General features: G+C 37.4%; 3 protein-coding genes across 4 annotated transcripts; all 3 read right to left on the bottom strand.

The window, feature by feature from the left end:
• Positions 1-1860: 1860 nt before the first annotated feature.
• On the bottom strand, positions 1861-3280 carry LOC142639736 (phytochrome A type 3-like). Its single transcript, XM_075813873.1, has 2 exons — positions 2959-3280; positions 1861-2081 (listed from the first exon to the last, which is right to left on the bottom strand). Exons 1-2 carry the CDS (start codon positions 3278-3280, stop codon positions 1861-1863), a joined length of 543 nt encoding a protein of 180 aa, XP_075669988.1.
• Positions 2677-7846, bottom strand: LOC142638323 (putative pentatricopeptide repeat-containing protein At5g09950). Its single transcript, XM_075812341.1, has one exon. The coding sequence runs from the start codon at positions 6957-6959 to the stop codon at positions 3672-3674; it is 3288 nt and encodes a 1095-aa protein (XP_075668456.1). The 5' UTR covers positions 6960-7846; the 3' UTR covers positions 2677-3671.
• A 242-nt stretch (positions 7847-8088) lies between these two features.
• On the bottom strand, positions 8089-16627 carry LOC142638322 (phytochrome C). 2 transcript variants are annotated; one of them, XM_075812339.1, is made up of 5 exons: positions 16402-16627; positions 13476-15679; positions 11796-12612; positions 9975-10271; positions 8089-8701 (listed from the first exon to the last, which is right to left on the bottom strand). In XM_075812339.1, the coding sequence occupies exons 2-5, from the start codon at positions 15520-15522 to the stop codon at positions 8491-8493; spliced, it is 3372 nt and encodes a 1123-aa protein (XP_075668454.1). In that variant the 5' UTR covers positions 15523-15679; positions 16402-16627; the 3' UTR covers positions 8089-8490. The 2 variants fall into 2 exon arrangements, with proteins under 2 accessions (XP_075668454.1, XP_075668455.1); XM_075812340.1 differs by having other exon boundaries at positions 13476-15669; positions 16402-16586.
• Positions 16628-17922: the final 1295 nt, after the last annotated feature.

Raw genomic sequence — 17922 nt, 5'->3', positions numbered from 1 at the left:
CTCACAAACCTCAGGGGAGTTGTTTGGTGCTTTGGACCCACAAGGGAGCCTTTGATGATTCTTAGGAAACTTGTCTATTTTGTGACTCGCTAGGGAGTTGGTTGATTATTTTAACTCACGAGGGAGTTTCCTTAGCGATTTTCAATCTACTGGGGGATGTCCTTAACCCTCCTAACCCATTAGGGATGCTTGGGGAATCCTTGTGTCTTTCAACCTGCTGAGGGTATTTCTATCATTTGGGTGCATTTTTTAATTTTCCTTTGCATTTTCCACCTTCTAGGGGTCCATTGTGGAAATTCTAATTTTTTTGCTAAACTACAGGTAGTTTAGTGGGAGGCCTAAACTACATATAGTTTAGTCATCAAATGCCTTCCCGTCTCTTCATTTTTCTCCAATGGTTACCAACCGTTTCTTTTTCTTCTCATTCCTCTTCATCTTCCTCAACTTTTCATTTTCTCTCTAACTCTTCAACCTCCATTTTCTCTCTACAAAAACCTCTGCCCTTTCTTCATTTCTTCATCCCTCACCATTTGACTCTCTCTTTCTCTTTCAAACCCTTTCATCTTCTCCCAAACTCTCTCATCTTCTCTAATGGCACCTAAGAGTCCGTTTGGATAGAACTTATTTTGCTGAAACTGAAAACTGAAAACTGAAAACACTGTAGCAAAATAATTTTTAAATGTGTGAATAGTACTGTGGGACCCATTTTTAATGAAAAAGTTGCTGAAAAGTGAAATTTGTGGGACCCATGAACAGTGCATTTGTGCACTGTTCATGGCTGAATAGTCAAATCTTGCGGCTGGGTTTAAAAAAAAAAAAAAAAAAGGAAGCAAAACGCGGACGTGGGATGCAGACGTGGGATCCAAACGCATTCTAAGTCCAAAACCAAGAAAACCTCTTTCAGACATTGCTCCACAAAACCATCTTTCAAAGGGTGCACAGGCCAGATTGGTAAGTTTTCCAAAATTTTCCCATTTTATTGTAAATGCACACCTTGTAAATGTTTGCAACAAAACACAATGATTGACCAGGAAAAAAAAATAGCGTCCTTTTTATAGAATTTTGATACAGTGAAAATGCAAAATAGATTCCCAGATGAGCATAATAGATTGAAAACTGAAAACTTGGGAACTCAAGGAATTTTCTCTATAATGTTCTGCTAATCTATCTATCATTCCAATCAATCTTTCAAAAATGTCGATCTTCTTCTCATTTGACATATCGTGGGACCTTTTCACTCTTGTCCGAAAGATAAACAAAAGACTAGAAAACAAGGGGGGAAAAATTTGAGGACTCAAGAAAATTACAAAAACTAAGCATATTGAACACTAGGAAAAAAACTTAAAGACTCCTTGGACAACACTTTATAATGACTCATACCAAATAAGTATTTTATTTTGGATGACAGTGAATTTTCCTTAGCTACATGCCTTAAAAATAATTGTATAAGGACCACTAAAAACTGTCATGTATTATTATTAAGTTTCACAAAAACAATGAATTTGAGTGGAACTTTAATAAAATAATTATTTATGATATTTGTCATCATCTTACTGTTTTTACGAGATAATACTATATTTTTTAACTTCTTTTTTTAATAAATATTAAAACTTTTGGGAGGCAAGCCCCCCACCCCCCCTCTCTTAGTCTTAATGTCCAGGAAAGTGAAACCACATATTGGACCATCTTAATCGATATGGAAACAAATAAACTGATAGTACACAAGATTTCGAAGAAATACTCACTAAAAGACCATGCCATTCCTCAATTCTTTCAATATCAGTATCATTGACAAACTTGGCTAATTGTTCCCGACACAATGAGCTTGTCTTAAATAGCTGCTTCTGCTCTATGCTTAAATTAGAAGATATCATTAGATTCTGCATAAACATAATCCCACAGAGGCTTGCTGGTTTCCTGACCAAAATATGATAATTTCTTGATGCTATCAGCTTCGGCCTGTTCTGATATTCTCTGCACCTGCAGAGCATATTGAAGGTCTGGACTAGCCACATGCAAAAAGAACAATACCCCAGTAATACTTCCATTTGCATCAGTCCTTTTGTTTGCAGAAAGTAATGCTTCAAACATAATTACTCAAACGATCATAGAATTCAAATAACAACTTATCTGCATCAGGGCCAGCAATTGCCCCATTAAGTAGTATTCTAAGCTAGGTCAATATGTCATGGTCTGCATTGCTTCATTCCAATCCAAGCCTAGGCCATGCTCATCAGTCATAAAAATTGGAGGAATATATGCAGAAGGGCTCCAAATGATTCCAACATAATCAACTTGGATATGTGTATATTTATCCCAAATTACCCTTTTTCCTGTATATTTGTTCTAAGTTTGATTTCAATATTTTGCTCTTCTATAACTGCCATTACAATATCAGATTAGATGCTCTAGCAAAAAATCATGAAAGAATAATACAAGGAACATAAAGCAGAAAATAACAGTTTAGCTGGAACTCAAGAAGCAAATGAAGTTGTACGAGATAATCAGTCTCCATTTGGTAAACCTGGTACATAATTCTTATACATATTATGAGTCACAACGGAGCTAACCCCAAAATTTTGGGACTAAGGCTTGGTTGCAGAAGTAGTTGTCAACAGGATTGAATGTATAACTGTAATTTTCCATTTAAACAGCATGCTTTACAGAAAGTGTGTGGTTAATGTACAATATCCTTTTATTTTCAATATTCACTACATTCTCAACAATTCGTTGAATGGGACATGACATAATTAATCTTACGCTGTTAAAGGAGTGGGTTAGGAAGCAGCATTTAGATTAAACATGGCAAAAGCATGAATAATTCGTCTGTTCAGAGCTTTTTGAAGTTCATAAACTCAGAAGCGATAAAAATAAATAAAATAAAAGACCCAAGTAAAAGTCTAAAACAGAAGCTCCTAATTATTGGGAAACTAAATGTTAATTTTTGTACATGTTTACTTTCATTTATTGAGTCCATCTGATAAAATGCATCTTGATCTTCAGGCATGAGTGCATAGGTAAACAACCAACACACGGATTCTGACCATACCCAAGTCAAATACTCCGATCTAAATAACATGCACATAGAGGTACGTATGTACAAATCTGTCTCCAATGGAACATTCACTATAATCTTGGACTCATCCACAATCTCATCTTGGAAAGATACTCTCAATACCAGCTGCAAGGAAAGGATGGCATCCATTTCCACATCTTCCCAAGGCCGGCTACACTGCTTAACTATCTCCAGAAAAGCCTTGAATGAAGACCTGGGGTGCATCTTTCTTCCATCGTCCTTGTCACCAGGGTCAGGTTTTGCACCACCCCACTCGATTTCTTTTGCAGTGTGGGACCAGTTGCCGCATGCTTGATTAGAATAAATAGAAACATTTACACTCCCTTATCAAAAATTGGTCTCTGAATTCTGGTATAAAGAAAATGTAAATAGACTTTCAGGTGAGCGTAACATAATGAAAGTTGAAAACCTGATAACTCAAGGAGGTTTCTCCATAATGTGCTGCTAGTTGACCATTGGTACTCTTAACCCTCTACAGTCAACGCTGCTTCAGTGAATGTTGAAAAAACAAAAAATATTGAGGATGTTTACAGTCTCCTAAATGATGGATTCTACATCATATAACTTCCATGGATTTAAAGTTTCCAGTAGTCAACTACCAGTAATCCCCACATGAACACTTACCATCTTCAAAATGATGAAATCTATTTGAATCCCGTAACACTATTAGCCGCCCAACAATCCCCGATATATATTTAAAGGCAGTGTGGCAGTCACCACAAATCCGGAGATTTTTCATTATCCTTATTGGCAATCCTGATTGACGAGTGAGAGCAAAAGCAACAGCAAGTTTCTCACTGTGATAGCTTAGCAGTTCCTCCTTGTTCTCCAGTTCAAGATCATATAGTGCGAATTTTGTCTCAGGCACATATCCGGCATCTCTCATTTTCCTGTTAAGCTCCTTCAGTTTTTCATATATCAAATCTTTCTCTGGGTGTGAATTGTCTCCAGCCACAAAAACATGAACTTCATCCTTCATGGTTACCCAACTACACCCAGCTTCCTTCTTTACCGCTGCATTCCTCATTGCCTTTCTAGCCTTTGCCACATCTTCCCACTTCCCTCCAGAAGCATACATGTTGGAAAGAAGCACATAGTTAACAGCATTTTGAGGTTCCAACTCCAAAAGCATTTTAGCAGCCATCTGACCTAGCTCTGTGTTGCGACCATTAGCTCGGCAGCAGGCCCCTAATACTGTCCTCCAAATAAGAACATTAGGTTCCATTGGCATCTTATTGATGAAGTCTTCTATCTTATTAAGTTCACCTGCCCGGCCAAGGAGATCCACCATACATGAGAAGTGCTCAACACGAGGAGCCAAACCATATTCTTTACTCATGGATCTGAAATTCTTGAAACCTTCATCCATCAAACCCACATGGCTACAAGCTGACAAGACCCCGACAAAGGTGACATGATCTGGTGGCTGACCATGTAACTTCATTTGTGAAAAAAGCTCCAAAGCTTTGTGTCCATTTCCATGGCGTGCATAGCCTGATATCATTGAATTCCAAGAATAGACATTTCTCACAGGCATCAAATGAAAAAATCTTGAAGCATAATCTATTCTTCCACATTTGGTATACATGTCCACAAGTGCACTGCCAACTACAACATCACATTCCAAACAAGCCCTTATTGCACAAGCATGGACTTCCATGCCACGCTCTAGCGTTGCAACTGAGGCACAAGCACTGAGAACAGTAGCAAAGGTGAAACAGTCCAATCTCCGACCCCTCTGCATCATAAACCAGACCAAATCCATGGCCTTGGCCAAGAGTTCATTGTGTATGTACCCAGAAATCATAGAATTCCAACTTACTTCATCCCTCCTCTCAGTCATCCTAGAAAAGATCTTCTCACATTCATCTACCTCTCCACATTTACCATAGCAAGCCAAAAGTGCATTCTCAATAGCAGTGTCATTTGCAACACTATATTTTAGCACTAGACCATGAATCTGATGGCCCAGTTGGTGAAGTGCAAGGGATGACACTGCTGCGAGAATATTTATAAAGCTTATTCTGTTAAGACTCCATCCAGCTCGCATCATGTTTAAGAAGTATTTTACGGCTTCTACAACTGATGCCTCTGAATCAGCAAAAGCCCTAATTACTGAATTCCATGAAACTTGATCATAGTCTGGCATCAAGGAGAAAACCTTTTCAGATTCAGTAAGACATCCAGTTTCAGCATACAGTGCAAGAAGAGCATTAGAAACTGAAACATCCAAATCAAGTCCCAATTTAAGTCCTTCGCAATGTATTTGTTGTCCTAGCAGCTTCCACCCCAAGCTTGCACACGAACTCAAAGTACTAATCAATGTGAAATTTGAGGGCATTAATCGAGTTCTCCTCATCACACTGAAGTTAATGACTGCATCTTCGAAACACTCATTCTGGTCAAGACCAGCAATCATGGTGTTCCATGAGACTGAATCTTTATGAACCATGAGTCTGAAAACAGCGCAAGCATCAGCAATAGAACCACATTTAGCATACATATTAACAAGCCCATTCCCAATTTCATGCTTTATGTCAATTAAGCCTGTTCGGATTACGTACGCATGGACCTCTGTACCCTTCCTTTTGCCATCCTCCAACACACAAAATTCAGGAAAAGCACTTAGTAGAATCACATACGAATCAAGATTGCTATCAACCAAGTCTCTCATCTCCATGAAAATCTTAGCTGCTTCTTCTCCTCGTTTTTGCCTCACCAATCCAACCATCAAACCATTCATGGAAACTGCATTCCTCTTGCTCATCTGTTCAAACATCTGCTTAGCATAATCAATCAGTCCAAACCTGGCAAACCCACTTACCAAGGCACTGCCAACATACAGGTCCACAAGATATCCCGATTTCTTAACCCTGGCAAGCATCTGCTTAAGCAAACTCAAACCAGTATCAAATGATGAACAAGCAACGGATATTAAGCTTCCAAAAGTATATTCATTAGGTTTCAAACTGAGTCCGGAACCCTGCCATTCCATTCTTGAAAAGAGTTGAAAAGCAGAAACTGCATCTCCTCTTTGAGAACAAACTGAAATAATTGAATTCCAAGATATTGAATTTCTGATCTCAATCTGATCAAAAACACGGCGAGCATCATCAGCAGAACCAAGAGAATTACCGTACATTGATATCAGCACATTACATACCACCACATCAAATGCAAACCGAGTTTTTGAAACTAACCCATGAATTTGCATTCCAAAAGTAACACCCCATGGCCCACATTCCTGGCAAGCTCGAAGAGCACTACCAAAAGCATAGTGATTAGGTGAAAAACCAGAACCAACCATTCCTTTAAACAACAGGCATGCCTCTTCGGGCACACCATTCTGGGTATACCCGGAAATCAAACAAGCCCATGTAACAGAATTTCTTTGAGGCATTTCATCAAATAGCTTACGCGCGGAAAGCAAATCAGGAATTCTAGAGTAAATATTAATAAGGGTATTGCATAAAAAAAGATCATTGGCAAAGCCATATTTGAAAATCTGCAAATGAAGGTGTTTAGGAGAAGAAGAATGTCGGTATGGGGCAACAAGAAATTCAAATGATTGGGAATCTGAATACGATGTAAGTTGTTGGGGCTTATTGGATGATTTGTAGTGATGAAGTAAGTTTTGTAATGGGATTAAAGGAGGGGATGAAGAGGATGGTGTAATGTGATTTGGAGGTTTGAGGAAAAGAGTGATGTGTGGTACTGGCACTGGCACTGGTACTGGTACTGGTACTGGTATGGGCGAGACAGTTTTTTTTAATGTAGTTGTAGTTGTAGTTGTAGTTGTATAAAAACCAGAGTTTGAAATTCGCCTAGTATTACTATTACTAATACTATGACTATAAAACCAGCGAAATGAAAACAACACCATTTTCAGGTTTTGCCATCAAACTTCCCTTCCCAATTATCAAAGAAAAGAAAACAAATACTACTTGATTGATTTGATTTTTAAATGAGGATAACCTTTTTTTCCATAGCGTACCCTGCACTTTTAATTGTGATTCTCTTTTAAATATGCTTTCTCAAATCAGCTGGTGCAGCTCTAGTAGTCTAGCGGCACCTATTCAAAGGGCTAAGTAAGACATGGTCCAATAAGTAGTCATCAAAATATATTGTGTTAACGCATTTGGCCAAGACAAATCATATGTTGCTATACCAGTTAGAGATTAGAGAGTAGAAACCACTACCTTATCCAAGCTAAATTGAAGCAATTAATTGATTCACTCATCAGATACTGAATCACGACATTTCCCAAGCCATAGTTGAAAGTGATGACAGAGATTTGAATAGATACTATAGTTTTTTGTTTTTTTTTTTTAATTCTAAATATCTCTATAACAAATTTCAATTGAGTTGCAACATTTTGGCAATAGTTGATCGATCCAAATTTGCATCATGGAGAATATCGGTGTTATGCTCTGGCAACACCTGACTCTGAGACCGGCCTCATAAGTCCTGGATCTTCACTTCAGATGGACTCAAAAGGAGAGGCCGTTCATGTTTTAGCATCCTGGTATCTCAACAAAAGGTTGGAAGTTGGAAGGTAGTTTTGTTTTAGGCACTGCCCTTCTGTTTTTTTCTGATTGACATTACTTGCCCAGAGGAAAAAAAAAAAAGACTAAACTAGTCCTAGAAGCCGAAAAGGTCAACTTTCAATCATAGTCGAAACAAGATTTACAAATAACTTTAAACTTTTAGACCACAGATACGCAGCAAACACCATATATATATATATATATATATATATATATATATATATATATATATATATATATATATATATATATATAGAATGGGCTAGCATTACTATGCCCAAGGACCTTCAGTAGCTTTCAAAGTTCAGTTGGATGATATAATTTCACAACGTTAGTATGTAAGTTTGTATTGATGCAGTACCAAACATGCTATCACCCTTGCTTGGCTTATTGAACAACCCAAACTGCACGCTCCACTGCTGGAGTAAAATGAGAGAGAGAGAGAGAGAGAGAGAGAGAGAGAGATTTTAATTTACAAGGCTTTAGCCATTGAGCTTTTCCCTTAAACTAAGAGAACCTGATTGAGGAATGATGTTACAAAAAAGATGTTAAAGAAGGTCAGAAAGAGTATGTCTGGCTTGAGGCTGTGAGAAGGGTTCCACTGAACTTTATAATTAATTGTTCAGTCTCAGAAACATCCAAATGGACCCGGCTATTCAACTTTCACCTGTTTTGCATTTTCTGAACAACAATCATCCAGTTTCCCAAGTTGAGCAGGCAGCACTAATTCAAACATCATCCAGCCTATGAACAATCCCTGGGTCCAACTATAAGCTATTTAGGCACTTCTTTTGTGCGTACACCAATAACTTGATTAGTTGGCCAGCAGATGTTGGTTGTGTGAGAAACCTCAATAGACCATCGGATTCATTGGTCAATGGGACAAACCAATGGGAATTCTATAAGAATTATAAAGGATGATCTCTCTGCCTCTCTCAGATATTGTACAGTGCCATTCATGATCTTCACAAGCTTCTGGCAAATGTATAGGCCAAGCCCTTCCCTTGAGACACCATGGTTGTGGTGAAACATCTCCTGAATTAAATCTTCTGGAATCCCAGGTGCCGGATGGGTAATCCTGCCATGTTAAGCACAAATAAATTCATCAACTTCAGCAAAGAATATTAAATACAATGGGGAGTTTTATGCATAATGATTTGTTCTATTTTGTTTCAGTCACATGTACTTTATCTTAATAATAAGAGGTAACTAAACAAATCTTTAGAAAGAATGGCAACATTCACATATCAATTTATATCCTAGAAATCGTCTAATCCGTTCTCTCAACATTTAACCCAATATGCTGTTCCAAGTTTTTCATTTGATGCCATACATCAAATAGACCAACTAGCATACAGTAGATCTATACATCATAGTCATTGTCCTGGATCTTTTATTCTCTTATGCATTCAACCTTGTGATGCAACATATGGAAAGGATGGGAAATACAACATAAAGGCACGAGGAAATGAAAGGGACACTTAGCAAGGAAGAAACCAGGGTTTGGAAAGGGCTACAGGTGGCAAAGCAAGGGTAAAAATAACTGGTGTACTTGGAATACCATCACAAGCATTGTTTACCCCTGCATTTTTTTGAAGTGATTCTAAGTTGGTATCTATTCATTCTAAAATCTATTTTCGTGCATTTTAGGGCATTTCCAGGTCTGGTTCTGGATGTGCTTTCCCATTTTTGAAAACATAAATAAGTTTCTCACTCATCCTTATTAAAATGGACAACTATGGTTCAACCTATGTAATAAAGGCACTACCATTTCAGCCTTTCTTCCACATCATGTATTGAGAAGCAACAAGCATAATCTTATACATCATCAGAATCCATAATTAAAAAAAGAAGTGGCTTTTGAGATAGTCATCTCCTTTGCCTATTAATCAATTACCCACCTTCATGTCCTTGTCACACAGTATCTAAGTTATAGGGCTTTATAATCCTATATTGGACAAAGACCCTTATGGCATTCAGTATAAAAAAAATATTGGCACATTCTTTGATTTCTTTTTACTATATTTATTTTATATTTTCAGTGAAGAAAACATCTTTGAATAGGTGATATTCTGATGACTCAAAACTGAAGATGATACTCTATAGGTAATTTAGATATTGCTATTAGTTATATTTTGCTAGTAGTTGTCATTGAGCTTAGACGGCAACACATATCTAAGCAATATAAACCCCAACACTCAAGCAAAGGAGCTTTAACTCAAATGACACTTCCTCCTCCATAATAACGGGTTGGAAGGTGAGGTTGTGGGTTCAAGACCCATTGAGTGCATGTGTAGCTTACCAATCAAGAAAACCATAACACTTATTTATAAGTATGTAAAACAATTTACCTAAATTCAAGATGGACAATGTGCATTTTCATCCCTATATGCTCCTTCCTTGGAATCACTCTGAATGCAATAGATGATCCTTCGAATGCAGGGGTGAAGAGGAGTGCATTAGTCAAAAAATCTGAAAGAACTTGCTGAAGCCTCAAGTTGTCTCCATATAAGTTCATTGATGATGCTTCAGCAAGTGAATCACGGATGACCTGCACCTGGCGCTCCTGGCTCAAAATCATAACTTGATTTATGACAGCTTCAAGAGCTTCCCCAAGGTTGAATTCACCAGAGCTCATTTCCATGTAGCTGCAAACAGGTATACCAAAGATCAAAGGTGTTTCAGAAGGCATAACAATCTATAAAATTAATGAAAGAAAAGCAAACTAGTCCAATATACACCAAATATCAGACAACATAGAACAGGAAGAATAGAAAGAGTGATTCACAATGCAATTTGAATACTCGAAATGCACATATATGGTAAAATAATGAGTAAACATGCAACTAGTCATAATTTGTTTTTGATAAATTCGAAATTTACAACAATGGGGGCGGGAGCATTTGAACCATAGACATCTCTGTTGGAAACACCAGAGGTGCCAGTTGAGCTTCAAGGTCTTGGTTGTAACTACCCATAATTGATTGACAAGGAGATTAGAAACATGTGGAGACAAGAACCAATAAATATTGATCCTAGAAAATTGTAGCATACAAACAGCAATTGGAACTGAAGCCCGTAATGAATCAGAAGCTACAATCCTTTAACCAAGTCATATGATGATAACAAATGGCTCTATGGAGAGGTCATAACGTAAATTGAGAATAATTGAATCTTGTGGAAAACAATGAGTTTAGATTTTCCATTCTTTCTCATTGTCCTCTGTATTTCTTTCTTTTCCATATCCAATATCATTTGTACTCTAATTGCAACTAATCAATTTAAATCATAATTTAGCTCCTCAATTACTCCTGCTTGACAAATTAGAAAGAAAAGGTAATTGCAACTCATACCCAGTACACAAAGATCCCACTTTTTCAGGTCTGGAAGAGGCGATTGTCAACTAAAACTACAAATTTTGCAATTAACATTCTACTTTGAGACTAATTTACAATGTCCATACTGCTGTCCAAATTAGTGGATATATATTAATCTCAAATTAGGCTGTTAATCGTAGTATTTTTGTAGTTTAGGGTGCATGTTGGAAATGGGCCCCATAATTTAAGGTGGATAGTTACCCACTAGTTAGACAATGATTGTATAGTGAGGTGGAAAGTGCAAATTAACCTTGAATAAGGATATTGATTGCAACATTTTGTAGTTTAAGATGCATATTGCAACCATAATTTAGGGTGGATAGGCATTTAGCCATTCCATGCTGCAAAAAGAACACAAGTATCCAACATAAAGATCCATCAATGAATTTGAGTGGAACTTCTATAGAATCTGTATGATATATTTGTAATCTTATTATTTTTATGAGACAATACTATAATTTTTAACTATATTTTTTTTTTGGGGGGGGGGGGGGGGGGGGGGGAAGGGGAGACCATGGCCCCCTTTAGTCTTTTTTTTTATAGGTTTAACTCATTCATATATCTTTAGTCTTACTGTAGTCAGACTGTAGTCTTACGTATGCAAGCATTGACACAGCTAGATTTAGAGAGTCTATTGACTGTTAACAACTGTTAAGAATATTAATCAGAACTTAAATCATTTCTAAATGTTCAGGAAAATATAACAATATATTGGACCATCTAATTCAATATGGAAACAAATAACTGATTAAGTGCACAAGCTTTCGAAGAAGTAATTAAGCTAAAAGACCATACCATTCCTCAATTCTTTCAATATCAGTATCATCAACAACCTTGGCTAATTGTTCCTGACACAATGAGCTTGTCTTTATTAGTTGCTTCTGCTCTTTACTTAAATTAGAGGATCCCATTAGATTCTGCATAAACATAATCCCATTCAAAGGCTTGCTGATTTCCTGACGAAAATATGACAATTTCTTGATGCTATCAGCTTCAGCCTTTTCTGATATTCTCTGCACCTGCATAGCATATTGAAGTTCTGGACTAGCCACATGCAAAAAGAACAAAGCCCCAGTAATCCTTCCCTCTGCATCAGTCCTTTTGTTTGCAGAAAGTAATGCTTCAACATAATTACCCAATCGATCATAGAATCCAAATAACAACTTATCGGCATCATGGCCAGCAATTACCCCATTAAGTAGTATCCTAAGCTTGGTCAATGTGTCATGATCTTTAACCCGACAACCAAAATTTTTTACTGTGAAAACTTCCCCAAGAAGCATCCGCTCAGTTGCCTCTTCCCTCCTCAAACCAGACAATTTCTGCATTGCATCATTCCATTCCAAGCATCGGCCATGCTCATCAGTCATGAAAATTGGAGGAATAAGTGCAGAAGGGCTCCGCATGATTCCAACATAATCACCTTGGATACGTGTATATTTGTCCCAAATCACCTTTTGTCCTGTGACATCTTGGCCAATAAAGCAAACCCCTACAACATTTTCTTTTGTGTCCCGGCTGCAACATGCATTAACTACCAATATTACAGGACCGTTGTTTTCTTGAGGACCGAATGTTTTAAGTTTGATTTCAATATTTTGCTCTTCTATTCCTGCCATTACAATATCAGATTAGATGCTCTAGCAAAAAATTATGAAATAATATTGCAAGGGACATGAAGCAGAAAATAATAGTTTATCTGAATCTCAAGATGCAAATGTAGTACAACATATAAGTAATCAGGTAAACGAAACAAGTAATTGATTGAATAAAATATATCAGTCTCCATTTGGTAAATCTTCATATTACAAGTCAACAGAGCTGACCCAAAAAATTTGGGTCTAAGGCTTGGTTGTAGTAGTAGTTGTTGTACTTGTCACAACAGGATTGGATGTATAACTATAACTTTCCACTTAAACAATATCCACTATTGTTTTCAATATCCTTTATGGAAAGGGTGAGGTTAATGTCCAATATCCTTTTATTTTCAATATTCACTATATTTTTAACAATTCGTTGAATGGGACATGTCATAATTAATATTATACAGTTAAAGGAGTGGGTTAGGACATAGCATCCAAACTAAACACGGAAAAAGTATGATAAATTCATCTGTTCAGACCTTTTTGAAGGACATAACTCAGAAGTGATAAAAACTACAAAACTTAAAAACCCAAGTAAAAAACCATAACATAAGCTCCTAATTATTGGGAAAATTCTTAATTTATGTACATATTTACTTTCATTTATTGAGTTCATCTGACAAAATGCATCTTGGTCTTCAGGCATGAGTGCATAGGTGAACAACCATCCAACACACTGATTCAGACTATACCCAAATCAAATACTTCGATCTAAAGAACATGCACATAGAGGTATATAGTGCAATTTCTGTCTATTTTGATAAGTACAAATCTAAAACCACACAACACCATGAATAGAAAGCTAGATCTCAAAGGTAAATAGTAGGATCACCTTGTGAAGCTGAGTGGAGCAGATTCTTCACCACTTCAACCGAATCATCGGAGACAAGATCAATTAAGGACATACCAATGGCTTGCTCGACAGAAAGTCCTGTTAGTTCAGCTGATTTGGTATTCCACCCATTTATACTACCAGAGCCATCAACAGCCAATATGGGGACTGCAGCTGTTTCGATAAGGCGAACCATTTCATTTGTGACCACACGCAATTCATCCACTCTCTGTATCCTATCATCAACCAATGGAACATTCACAATCATCTTGGACTCATCCACAATCTCATCTTGCAAAGATCCTCTCAATATCAGCTGCAATGAATGGATGGCATCCATTTCCACATCCTCCCAAGGCCGACTACGCCGCTTAACTACCTCCAGAAAAGCCTTGAATGACGACCTGGGGTGCATCTTTCTTCCATCATCCTTGTCACCAGGGTCATGTTTTGCACCTCCCCACTTGATTTCCTTTGCAGTGTGGGACCGGAACCAGAACAGGAAATCCTTTGAAGTAATCCTAACAGCTGCCATCCCACAAACTTCATCTCCAAGAACTGAAGCAGCTGGGTAGCCAGCTTCCATAAGGCTATCAGTACTTAAACCTGTGCTCCCATTATGGTACTGAAGAAGCCATTCAGCTATATCTCTAATTTGTGCCTCTGTTGGGGTGACCCCAAGCAACCAAATTTTTTTCCTGTAGTATAGTGCAGCTCCATCGCACTTAACAAGATCCATTACATTAGGTGATTGAGTGACAATACCTACAGGAGCATCTCTAAGGAGCATGTCACAAAGCACAGTTTGAGTTCGCAAAATATGCTTCTCCCTCAGTTGAGCAGCTAACTCCACTTCTTTGTTGATCTGTACACCAAAAACTTGAATCAAGAACTCACAGGCATACCTCAAAGGAAATGGTATAAACCTTGGACTTGTGTGATGACAAACAATCAAGCCCCACAATTTTCTTCCCTTCTGCTGATCACTCTCCACCTCATTGTCATCTTCATTGATAGTCACAGACATCACAAAGGATGCAATGGAACCCATATTTGCCATATACTGGGCATGACAACCATGAGGAGATCTCAACGTAGATCCACAAAGGCTCAATGGCTGAGACAATCTCTTGTCTTGAATTACCTTCACTGGAGGTGCCAAACAATCACATATCATCCTAACCTTGTTTTTCATGAATAGAAATCTTGAAGCTTGTGGTATGTCAGTAGCCGGGTAATGCAAACCAAGATAAGGTTCCAAGTCAGGTCTGCGGCTCTCAGCCACAACTTCCCCGTGCTCATCTTCATGAAATTTATACACCATTACACGATCATAACCTGTCAAATCACTAACTTCCTTAACTAAAACATCACATAACAATGATATATTCCCACTTGGCAAGGACTGCAATTTTGAGATGGCTTTGGCTGCTAGCTTATAAGATTTCAACGCCCCAGCAGCAGTCACAGGCACATCAGCTGGATTCACTGGTTCCAAATCTATAACTAACCCAACATCAATTCGGTGCAGAATTGCATAAAACGGCTTACCTGAGGTTTTACAATGAACCAATATGGGATTAAGAAGATTTACTTCACCAAAATTGGCTGCTTTCTGCAAAGCAGTGGCACCCGAGGAGCGAAAGAGTGTTCGAACATCTGTTCCAACAGTGAGAGCTTCTTGCTGCTCAATGCTTGGAACAGCATGTGGAGCTAAGTCCAACATTTCAGGGGCATTTTCACTATAGGCAAGAACAGAGAAATTTTCGTCATCCACAGCAATCATGCAACCAAACGGTTGAATGAGGCTTCCTCTTTGCATCTTTTGGAGATAAGCTGACACAGTGGAGGAGGGGACATTACTAGTGGAACATGAGAGGTTGAAGTCAATTGAAGTGGAGTAATCAAAAAACCGTTTGGTCTCTTCAAAGTCCACATGAAGCTTTGCATCGATGGGCGTCTGTGCAACTACACGAGCCCCATGCTTTGATAGAGCAGAACTGCTCCTAGAGCAATTTGTCTTGTTCGAAACCGATTTTGATGACATCCCTTAATCCTCAACCCTCAACCCTCTCCAATTCCTCTCTTTTACTCCCTCCACTACCAGCTTCAATCTCAATCGACCCAACCGGTGTACATGAAAACATGGAAACCACTGAATATATGTTTAAATCCCCAAACATTGAACTCCCAACTATGTGCTCCTAACAAAGAAAACCAAGAAATTATCAGCATAAGCCAAAATCAAATTCACAAACCCATATTAAATTACCTACTCTTTTTATCACTTGGAATCTACCGGACCCAGGAATCATCATCATCATGAAAAGTTGAAAAGAGTGAAACCCACCACTATTTAAATCAATACCAAAAAAGCAGTCCCCTTTTTCATTTAAAAATAAAATCCCATGACGCAGTGTGAATAGGTTAAACCAAAAAGAAGGTACTTCAACTCACATAGTCCTCATGATTTTATTCTCAACCAAAAGAAAAGTCTACCAATAAATTTTTTTTTTTTTTTACAGAAAAAAAAAAAGAAAAAAGTATCATCTATAAAGGATTCTGCAGGATAGAACATCTCCAAAGTGGGGGTGTCCCTAACTAAAGCCTGAAGACCTCTCTTTTTTCTTACACATCCCAGATAAGATAACTACAAAATCTTACAACCCATTATACAAAACAAAACCACTTTCACAGCCTAAATTTCAACTTCTTCACAAATCACAACATTTAATAAGTAATCCAAACTGGGTTTTGACATTCACATCTATACTATACAAACAGAATTCAAATCCCAAGACCCAAACTTCACAAAGTTCCAGAAATATAAAAATATTAGCAAACCGAATTACCAGCAGAGAGTATGAGAGCTAATAATAATAATAATAATAAGACGGTGGGAGTGAGAGATATGGGCGTTACTGACCATCATATTTGCAGTTGCAGGGCATGGATCAGTCAGTAACACGTGAAACCGACCTGATTTCTTTGCCTTACCCTTTGAATCAGCAAGCTTTACCAAACAAAAACAAAAACAAAATATTATAATATACAAAAAGTTTTCCCCTTTTTTTTTTCTTTTTCTTTTTCTTTTTCTTTTTCTTGCTTAGAACTCAGAACAGAACTCTCTACGACTTATCACTGTTTTTGTTAAGTGGAGTTTGCTATAACTTATTTTCTTTTAACATGACGAAGTAAGCTGAGCTGAGTAAAAAAGTACAATACCAAAAATGAGTTAAAAAGAAAATTAACCAAACTCACATGACACCATGTGAGCTGGAGAGGTCATTGCTTGTTTGTACTTGTAATTTGTTAGTAATAGCTAATGGAAAATGTTACCGGACACCTCTCAAGCATCCACAATAGTGACACTAAAAAGTTAAAAAGTTATTTTTAGTACTATCATATACAAAAAGTGTGTTACAACAGTGGTATAGGTAAATTTTTTAACTACATTGCTACAGTAGGGCTCCCCTAGATTTTTTTTTTTTTTTAAATCATTATAGTACATATATTCGGAAATTTTTTAACATTTAGGTTCAAGATAATTACTTTTGGCCCCTCTCCCCAACAATTTACAAATTGGCCCTTAGAACCCAACCAAAAAAAAAGTGAAAAAAAAAAGCCCATCACTTTAGTTGATGGCCTCTCCACTGACAAACAAACAAAATCCCCACAAACAAGTAACAAATCCTTGAACAGTGAGATATAAAATAAAAATAAAAATAAAAACCTCTTTGGCATCCTGTTTTGCGTTATTCTCGAGGAATGAGGATACAACTCAAAGAAATTTACTAGACACTTTGGAGAGTCACTCACTCTACTCTATTTAGAATGTTTATTTGAGAGAGACAAAGGATTTGTACTTAGACTACTCTTGCTTACTCTTATTTGAAAATTAATTAAATAAATAACAAAATCAACTAATGGAAACATTAATTTTTATAAGATAGTCTCATTTAGTTACAGGTCAAGAAACTTTTTTAACGTATTTTTTGCCCCCCCTAAGTCTAAAGTCTGGTTCTGTCCTGACAATATGGCTTTGCACTATAAGTGAAAGTTAAAAAAAAAATTTAATTTTTTATTCTACCTCGTATTGAAATAATGTTTCTTTCTTCTTCTTTTTTTTTTCTTTTTTTCTCTTTCTTTTTTTTTCCCCTCTTCCCATTACTAACTCCCTTTTTTTTTTTCCCAAGCTCATGGTTCTCTCTTCCTCCATCTCCCCTGCTAGGCTGCCAAGCTCCGACCATCTTTCTTTCTCAACTCGCCGCCAACCCAAGCCCCAAGTCCCAAGCCTCCATTGCTGACCCATTTTCGGCGTTTGTGTTTCTGTTTTGGTATGGGTTTCAGCGTAATTTCGGGCTGGGTTTCAGGTTTTGTTTGTGTTTCAGGTTTGTGTTTCGGGCGTGGATTTCAACCTCTCTTTGTGTTCCGGGCTGGTTTTTCT

This window comes from Castanea sativa, chromosome 6, assembly GCF_040712315.1.
Source record: "Castanea sativa cultivar Marrone di Chiusa Pesio chromosome 6, ASM4071231v1".
NCBI classification, from domain to species: Eukaryota; Viridiplantae; Streptophyta; class Magnoliopsida; order Fagales; family Fagaceae; genus Castanea; species Castanea sativa.
The sequence above is the reverse complement of the archived record's forward strand: the minus strand, read 5'-3'. Positions and strand labels throughout refer to the sequence as shown.

Bases quoted from the DNA above. Each gene is read 5' to 3' on its own strand.
- LOC142639736 (XM_075813873.1), bottom strand. From the start codon at position 3,280: ATGCACCCCAGGTCTTCATTCAAGGCTTTTCTGGAGATAGTTAAGCAG. The intron at 2,082-2,958 runs GTAAACATGTAC...TTATGTTTGAAG, and splicing joins GATGGACTCAATAAATGAAA to CATTACTTTCTGCAAACAAA.
- LOC142638323 (XM_075812341.1), bottom strand. From the start codon at position 6,959: ATGGTGTTGTTTTCATTTCGCTGGTTTTATAGTCATAGTATTAGTAAT.
- LOC142638322 (XM_075812339.1), bottom strand. From the start codon at position 15,522: ATGTCATCAAAATCGGTTTCGAACAAGACAAATTGCTCTAGGAGCAGT. The intron at 12,613-13,475 runs GTGATCCTACTA...TTGTAATGGCAG, and splicing joins GCTCCACTCAGCTTCACAAG to GAATAGAAGAGCAAAATATT. The intron at 8,702-9,974 runs GTAAATTGTTTT...TTAACATGGCAG, and splicing joins ATTGTCCATCTTGAATTTAG to GATTACCCATCCGGCACCTG.